This window comes from Apium graveolens, chromosome 9 (genome assembly GCF_009905375.1).
Source record: "Apium graveolens cultivar Ventura chromosome 9, ASM990537v1, whole genome shotgun sequence".
Classification (NCBI taxonomy): domain Eukaryota; kingdom Viridiplantae; phylum Streptophyta; class Magnoliopsida; order Apiales; family Apiaceae; genus Apium; species Apium graveolens.
Genome location: NC_133655.1, coordinates 24,336,503 through 24,345,405, shown reverse-complemented (window position 1 = coordinate 24,345,405; position 8,903 = coordinate 24,336,503). Strand labels below are relative to the sequence as shown.

The following is an 8,903-nucleotide window of genomic DNA, read 5'->3' as shown; positions in this document are numbered from 1 at the left end:
ATGTATGTTCTGCAATTGAAGTTATTGTTAATTGTTTTTAGAGCATTAGGGCTAAGATATTATGAGACTTTCGTCCTCAAAGAATGCTTAAACGGTGAAGGCTTGGTACCTCAATTAATCACAAATAAAAAATATTAAATATACTCAAATCGTTAGAATGTTCGGAAGCAGAGTTTTATCTGAACCGCAGTATACTACAGACCTTGCCTATTTTCAATACTTGATCGTCTGAGAGATGATATAGTTGACGAAATTATTGGACTCTGATTCTCCTTGTTACTACCTGACAATGCATTTCCACTCAAATTTATTGGATAAGATCCGGGTTTAACTAAAAGCAAAGAATAGAGAAAAACTTATTTTCAATTCCACTGAATGTTGATCATAGTATTGTGTAAACACAACATTAAGAAGCAAACAAAAATCATTTAAAGTGCACGAACCTGTAGACTGTAAATTCTGACTAAATTCGATATTCTTTGATAAGGGTGTCAAAGGAGATAGGCTTGCAGAATTACCTGCATCCATTAAAGGGGAATACAAAGTTAACTTAAAATACCAGGCCTATTAACATACATGATTGTTCGGCAATTCAAGTTACCATTAATTGTTTTTAGAGGATTACGGCTAAGATATTCTGCATTATTAGTCTTCAAAGACTGATTGAACGGCTGCGGTTTGGTACCCGTAACAATCACAAATAAACACATTAACTATACATCAAAATTGTTAGAATGTCCGGCTTTGGCCATGTTCAATAGTTGATCGGCTGAGAGATGTTTAACCTGACAAAATTCGTGGATTCTAATTCTCCTTGCTACTATCTGAAAATGCATTTCCACGCATATTTATTGGATCAGATTCGGGTTTAACTGAAGCAAAGAATTAAGATAAACTTATTAACGTCTGCATAATAACTTTTAGATTCAAACTACGTCAGTAAAATGAAGAAACTTTACATGAATCATTGCAAGAGGAAATCATCTGGTAATTATCTGCACTCTGAGAATTAGTCATGTCTGTAAGTATGGAATCTACATTCCGGCCACGGACGCGACGTTTTTTTTCTGATTGGACAAAAACTGAAAAATCATTCTCAAATACAAAACAAAAAGTGTAACAATGAGACATGATCATCAAATTTCATACCTTGATTGCCTGAGGTGTGCGATGCATTCAAAATATTTTCAGTATTACGACCACAAACACGTTTGGATCCTACCATTAGTGATTAACGCACATAATGTATAGTCCGGTGAATCGCATGACAAAAATAACAGATAATAATCCAACAGCAAATTAGAAACCGGTGATAAGCAATACCTTGAGATTCCATGATTCTGATAACGTTTCAGTGCCAAGATTCAGTTTTCAGATCCAATGGTCATCCATTGTAGTTTCTAATTCGCGAGAGAGAGAGCGAGCGCGAGAGAGAGGGAGAGGGAGAGAGAGAGGGGGAGAGAGAGAGAGATAGAGAGAGAGTTTGGAGGAAGAATGAAAGAGTGATGTAACAGAATGAGCAAATCATGCATGATTTGTTTTTTTTTGAAATTATTTTCCATAGATAGGCTAATTTTGAAATTAAAAAATAGGTAATTAGTAATTAAGATGGGTCAATTGAAGCTAATTGGATAGTCTATGGATATGGTAAAATATATAGGATTTGGGTCATGGGTAAATTTATTTACTCATGGGTAAATTAAGGAGTAGTCATTAAGATATATAGATATTAATCGGTCTCACTACTTTACTCTCTTTTTTAACCTTTCTCCACTACTTTATCATTTTTATTAAATTTTGTATCCAACTCAAATGTAAGCATTTGAAATATTTTTGCTAAGGGGTGGTGCATTGAAGTGCTATTTTCTTAACATATTATATATATTATGGGTCACGTAAATATTATTGCTAAGGGTATTTTGGTTTTTTACCTTTTTATCATTAAAGATGCTCTTATAGTCATATAAAAAAAACTGAAGATGAGTATATTAGTTAATTATTATATAAATGTTAAGTTTGCATAAATTTATTGTAAAATATTATATTCGCAAGTCAGAAACGACGAGAGATTCAGGGGAAATCCAACAGTGATCCAAAAATCCAAATTTGGGGCAGATTACCCCAAATTTTATTTCAACAATGATCCAAATTTGGATCAGAATTGGATCACTACTGTTCACTGATCCAAATTTGGATCAGAATTGGATCACTACTGTTCACTGATCCAAATTTGGATCACTTGGTTTAATATAAAATAATGGTTTTGTTATTTGTAGTTTATGAGATTTTTAATTGATTTTTAATTATTTAATTATATAATTAATAACTGAATATAAGGATCAGAATTGGATCACTATTGTTCACTGATCCAAATTTGGATCACTTGGTTTAATATAAAATAATGGTTTTGTTATTTGTAGTTTATGAAATTTTTAATTGATTTTTAATTATTTAATTATATAATTAATAACTGAATATAATTAATAGTAACAAAATTTATTTTTAAAATAAAACTTAAAATAATGAGAAAATATAATTTCATTAAAATTTAAAAATAAAAAAAATAAAGAGACACATATTGCACTTAGAGATGGATTAATTGAGCATTTGTGGGAACAATATACTAATTCGGAAAATTAGTGTGTATCAATGATATTTTGTATATTAATTATTGTAATAAATGTGTTTTTCGTGAATTAAGTGCACAATTTTAATTTTTTTATGTATATTATTTTTTTTGATTTAATTAATTTATGAAATGTTATATAAATTGTTAATAATAATTAAATGATAAATTTCAGATAAAATTGCTTAATATGACATTTATATATTATTATATGTAAAAAGTAATTTGGATCAGAAATTTGGGTAACACTGTTGGAGTCGCTCAGAAATTTGGATCAATTGGTGATCCAAATTTGAATTTTTGGATCACAAACGGTTGGAGATGGGCTCATAACTCAAAGTTATGTTCTGTGAAAGTAAATTTTTTCCATCATGTCGATATGTCCGAGTGGTTAAGGAGACAGACTTGAAATCTGTTGGGTTCGCCCGCGCAGGTTCGAACCCTGCTGTCGACGTCTTTTTTCCCTCGTAAGCGGACGAGACAAACAGCACGAAAGAGGTGTAATACCAAACTGACTGAAACACGAAGACAATGTACTAATTTCTTTTCAACAATGTCATCTGCAATATCAGTAACAAACTGAACCTAATTTTGTTATACTAAACAATGTATCTAATGAATAATGTACGTACTTTTCTAACAATTTTCATATTAACCCTAAATATTAGGGCATCGTATTGTAACAGGTCATTCATTAAATAAAAATTCAAAATCCGGCATTAACCCGTTCTAATAAAATATTGACGGGCAAAATCTTGACAGTAACCTAACTCATTTATTAAACCGGTTACCCGACTCAACACGCTAACTCGTTTATCCAATAAATATCTTATCTACTTATTATATATATATTCAAATTATTAACTTTATTTGAGCAATGTAATTATTTAAATTGTTTAAACCCGATATTTTTTAGTTTATGTAGGATGAATGATGATGCACACGATTAATATTTCAATTTTTAAATAAGGTGTTTGAGTACAAAATTCAAAACTGATTATTAATAAGTTGAAACGTATACGAAAAACAAATAATAATAGAATTTGAATAGTTATATGTTTGTGATTAAATGATACATTATATCAGTATATTATATGCATCAATAAAAAAATATTTTTTTTATAAGAAGTTGTTCTACAGAGTACAGAGTATGCTGGTTTGGTTAGAGGTTAACATATTTAATAATAACTGATTAATCGATAAACCGACGACTACCTTCTCGATTAATCGAAAATCGAGTAAAAAAGTCAATTTTTAAAAAGTTGCTAAAGGTCCGTGGAGACAAAATTAATCAATCAAAAGCCGGCCGAGACTAAATGCATATAATTTTTGTTCACAATGATTTATTTTGTAAATCTTCACATTTAAATGTCAATACTTGAGGAGTGGTATATAATAATTTTAAAATATTTGTTAACAATTAGAATTATTCTTTATTCTTTATTATATTAAATAACCTCTATTGATATTTCAATTAATTACTGATTAATTAATATAACACACTTCTACGGACTAGTTTCGATTCCGTATTTTAAAAAACCGTTTTTAACCCGATTTTTTCTTATTCAGATCCGTTTGGGGATCGACCCATTTTCGACGGACTACCCATTTAGTAACAACTTACAGCTCCATCTAAGCTGTAAAATTGGTGTTACACGTGCTTGGGCTGTGTATGTTTTATTTTTAAAAAACAACCAACAAGAAAAGGGAAGGGCCCTGTTAAATAAATCAAACACAAGCCACAGAAATTGTTGAGAAATGTTGGTGTTTGTTTGTAATGGCAGGAGGAGAAGAACATACACATACACAAACACAACAATAAAATCAGCTACCCATTTGTTATCTACTGTTACTAATGAGTTTTCTAATCCCACCTTGTGCCCCACACAACCCATGAAAGTTATATCTTGTGCTTCAACTGACAATGGTGATGAACACAGTTATCTTTTTGAGATGAGTGGTGCAGCTCTTTACAAGTCCTCTATTGCTTCTCTTCCTACTGCTCCGGAGGTTACCCTTCTCCCCCTATACGTGTGCATGTATATGTTTCTTTCACTTTTTTGGGACGTTACAAATTTTTATGACGGCTTGTTTACTTGTTTGTTAAAATATTCAAGATTATTGTTGCTTAATTACAATATTCTTGCTAATTAATCGATACTAGTTGTAATTCAATATAGATTAGAGTCACACAAAATGTTAACATTTGTGTGATCCCTTCACCATGTATGAGTGTCACAATGTTGCTGCTGGTTCTAAAAAGAATGCCAATTCCCTTTGTGAATATTATTATACAATGATTCTGTCTTAATCATTTTCGGAATTATACAATAATCCATAATTATTGTTAAGATACAATCTGTTGATAATTTGTAGACTCCCGTAGTTGTCGATAACAAGTAAGAAGCCTTTTACAAGAAGGGTCTTAACTCTTGACCATATTTAACTTTGTACCAAATACGGAGAAGATTTTGGAATATATAGGAAGATGATCCACAAATGAAAGACTATTGAACATCAGGATAATGAAGACTTTGTAATTGGAGAATATGTGCTATAAGTAACAGAGGTACGATTCTAGGTGAAATTTCTTACAAATATGTAACCAATGGCAGAACCAGGAGCACAGTCGAGGTTAAAATGAATTATAGCTAATTTATAGATTTTAACCGGCGCTTAAAGTAAAATTTCTACTGATTTAAAAAAAAATTCATACTAAAATTTTTCAACTCAGTCGGGCTTTAGCCTAGATTAGCCTCCTTTGGTCCGCCCTGTTAATGTAACTGACATGAGTTCTTCTCCCGGATATAGAACTTGTTGGAACTTTGCATTTGGAAGTATAGTTTTATCTTTAGCAAATGTGATTGTCTTCTTCTTTTTGATGTTTAAATAAACTTACCATTTAGATTTCATGTATAGAAATTATTAAGTAATGCACAGTTCAACTAGTCGCGTTATTTTAACTGTTTGACCTGTTTTTCTGTTGTTGAGGAATTGTAATACTGATTATTATGTAGTTTGCTTAAGTCCATGTCTCTTGCTATTTCATTCTTCACTGAATGATTCTTTAATCTTTTAATAAAGCAAGTCAAGCAATTAATTACAATGTATCAGAGTTCCTACTTTGAAACTTTCGTAACCAGTATTGTCAGTCGATATGATCTTGTAGCTGATCATGTCACATAGCACTTTGACATATAGTTTTTCGTAATTTTATAGTCAAATTAGGGTTGTAAGTTGATTCCACATGATTACATTGGTAGAAGAAGAAAAATGGTTTTGGAAGTTGAACACTAATTCTCAGATGGATACACAATATAATGCGACTATAACTGCCAATATAGTATATGATGAGTATGGAGCTGGAGCGCAGCTCTGTAGATAAAACAACAACACACCAAGGTCTGGGGAAAAATGAGGGCCTCGTGTAGTGATAGTAATAGCTAAAAAATATGGACATTCGTTTGCCATTATATATTTACTTGGAAGCACCAGCAAAGCCATAAATGGCTGAGGGTGTGTGATGACACACCTTGAAAATCTCCATTGCTACAGAAAATCTGACCACTCTATACTACCAATAGTAGCTATATTTTTGAACTTTTTTATGCTTTTAAATTAACCTTCACTTGTATTAGAGGATGCCTCTACCCTTCTTTTTAAGTAATAATCATTCCTTTAATTTTTCACCATATAATAGGCTAAAACACATGAGAGGAGCTCAACAACAAACAGTTCCGTATCACGTATGGATGTAGATGATGTTGAGAAGTTGGAAGAGCGTGCTTCTACTTTACGCAAGGTATCATTTCATTATTTCAGTGTATTTGTTAGTTTCTATACTAGAGACATGATAGTGAACTTTATTAACTTTCCACAAAGAGCAAATTGTTTCTTCATAGTATTATTTATGTGTCATTTACCACCTGATTGCTTGCTCTTTAAATTACAGGAGCTTGCAAACAAGAACAAGTATCTCAAGGTTGTGATGGATCAGCTTCGAGAACTTACAAATGATGTATCAACCTGGAAAAGTCCATGTTCTGTATGAAGGTTCGAGTGGACTACTTGATTTTCTCCTGTAGAAGCTTTAGGTTCGGATTCTCAGTACCGACTGTTAGCCCGAATTGAACTGGGCTGTTTACTGAAAAAGTTTTCTAGCTACACTGCAAGTACCCCGTATTTAATTATATGTTATTAGAAGCTAATCATCGATCAACTAGAAGTCTAGAATGCTTAACCTCAGTTACTACGACAGCAAAATTTAATTACTTCCCCTACCCTTTTTAGATTGGCTCTTTTGAAAAAATTATGCATTTCAACAAATTGTTAGTTGAATAATAGGCTTTCTTGCCTTAATAGTTGCATTGATAGTACATATAGCTCCTGGGAAGACTACTCCCAGGCCTCCAACTAACTCCTGGGAGGATTACTCCTAGGCCTCCAACTCTATACAGCTCCTGGGAGGACTACTCCTAGACCTTCAACTCCATACAGCTCCTAGAAGGACTACTCCCAAGCTCCTAACTCCATATGACTCCTGGGAGGGCTATTCCTAGGTCCCTAACTCCACGCAGCTCCTAGAAGGAGTAGTCCCGGACACTACCGCTCCTAACCAGCTTAGTCCCGCAAGTCTAACCTTGGTAAATCCCAGCACGTGAGACGTTGGCCCAAGCACATGATGGGGACTACCGTCACACATCAATCATGGGAATAATCAGGGCACGTGTCAGAGGATCCTCAGAACATTCCGCGGCCAATCCCGCGCTGACACGTGTAAAGCATCCACTCCAGCCAGGTGTCCTCCGCTCCCAAAACCAATGGCTATGATCTAAAGGTACCAACTCCAAAACCCTACCATTGGGCTATAAATAACCCAAGAAGGTGAGGTTTTGGGGTTAATCATTCTTTCACACTCATATACACACACGGCCACCCTGCATTCATATTCATCTTCATCTTCCCAAAAAGCTAGTTCTTACTCTCACGCCGGAGGCGCCGCGGGACTCCAACCCCCCTTCCGGTATTGTTTTGTAGGAACCCAACCACAGCTACACCTCTACAGCGGCGAAGGATCCAGGACGGCGTCGAAGGAGCAGCCCCGCCACCAGGAGTTATCATTTGGCGCTAGAAGGAGGGGCTCTCCATCCTTGGGTCTCGGTGCCCCTGGATTCACCTTCATCAGCAAACTCTTCAAAGAGTCCATTTATTCAAACTTATAAGAACCCAAGCAACCAACCTTTTCCATAAGCATGAATGTTGTTTATTTCAGCCACGTTTGTGTGTGCTCGTTATTTTAGGCCACGTTTGTGTGAGCTCGTTTTGTTTATTTAAGCCACGTTTGTGTGAGCTATCGTTAGTTTTAATCATTATTGCTCTAGTTTGAATATGGCATTTGCGTTATACTTCATCGTTGAGTAGTCCCAGGAAATTATTTGAACTGCTCCTAGGAAGCTATTTGTTAGTGTTTGTTGTTATTCTGGATAGTTTCTGCAAATTTTATAAAGCAACCTTAGATCGATATTCTCTGTGGCATATTGTTGTTATTTACTGTTGGCATTGTTGAGAAATGGTAAGACCAGGAAAGAATACCTCTGGAAGACCATCTGCTAGTGCTCAGGTCCAGGAGCCGGACCACTCCCAGGCCCTTGACCCAAGAGCCGAGAGAGAAACGTTCCAGGAGCAACCACTACACACTCCCGTAGTGGAGAGAATTGTAAACACCAGGGATGCCAGGACCCTCATAGAGCTCAATCAGTACAAGTACAGCAATGTCCCGGTAGCCGAAGAGCACATGGCAAACCTTACAAGCGATGAACTAGCAGAAGCAATCAGACTATATAGGCAGGAGCAGACCCGGCTCCAAGAAGAAGCCGAACTATAGGAGGAACCGGAGGAATCCGGAGACTCACAACAATCAAAGAGGTCTGTGTTCGACCGAATTGGGGCCAAAGGGAAGAAAAGCAAAAAAGATCAAAGCAAGAAAAAAGCAGAAGCTGCTAAGCAAAGAAAGTTGGAAGAAGTCCGGGAGCAAATCAGGAAAGAAGAAGAAGCAAAGCTAGAGCTAAAGATCCAAAAAAGAATGCAGCTAGAAGAAGAAAAGCTATTGGCCAAGTCTAGGAGCAAAAGAACCCGGAGAGATCCTACTCCGGAGCTGATTTCTGATGACGAAGAAGAAGAGGGGCAGAAGGACCTCAAAGACATGATCTATGAATTGCAGAGAAAGATGGACAGAGACTCAGGAGTAGAGGTTGGAGAAACATTAATTCCATTCAGT

At 35.0% G+C, this 8,903-nt stretch overlaps 1 protein-coding gene and 1 non-coding gene across 2 annotated transcripts; both read left to right on the top strand.

Annotated features, from left to right (window-relative positions):
• The first annotated feature begins 2,999 nt into the window (after positions 1–2,999).
• TRNAS-UGA (transfer RNA serine (anticodon UGA)) lies at positions 3,000–3,080 on the top strand. The gene has a single exon. It is a non-coding gene; the product is annotated as a tRNA-Ser (tRNA).
• A 1,259-nt stretch (positions 3,081–4,339) lies between these two features.
• On the top strand, positions 4,340–6,845 carry LOC141684680 (mediator of RNA polymerase II transcription subunit 30-like). The gene is made up of 3 exons (XM_074489758.1): positions 4,340–4,636; positions 6,327–6,428; positions 6,579–6,845. Exons 1-3 carry the CDS (start codon positions 4,385–4,387, stop codon positions 6,675–6,677), a joined length of 453 nt encoding a protein of 150 aa, XP_074345859.1. The 5' UTR covers positions 4,340–4,384; the 3' UTR covers positions 6,678–6,845.
• Positions 6,846–8,903: the final 2,058 nt, after the last annotated feature.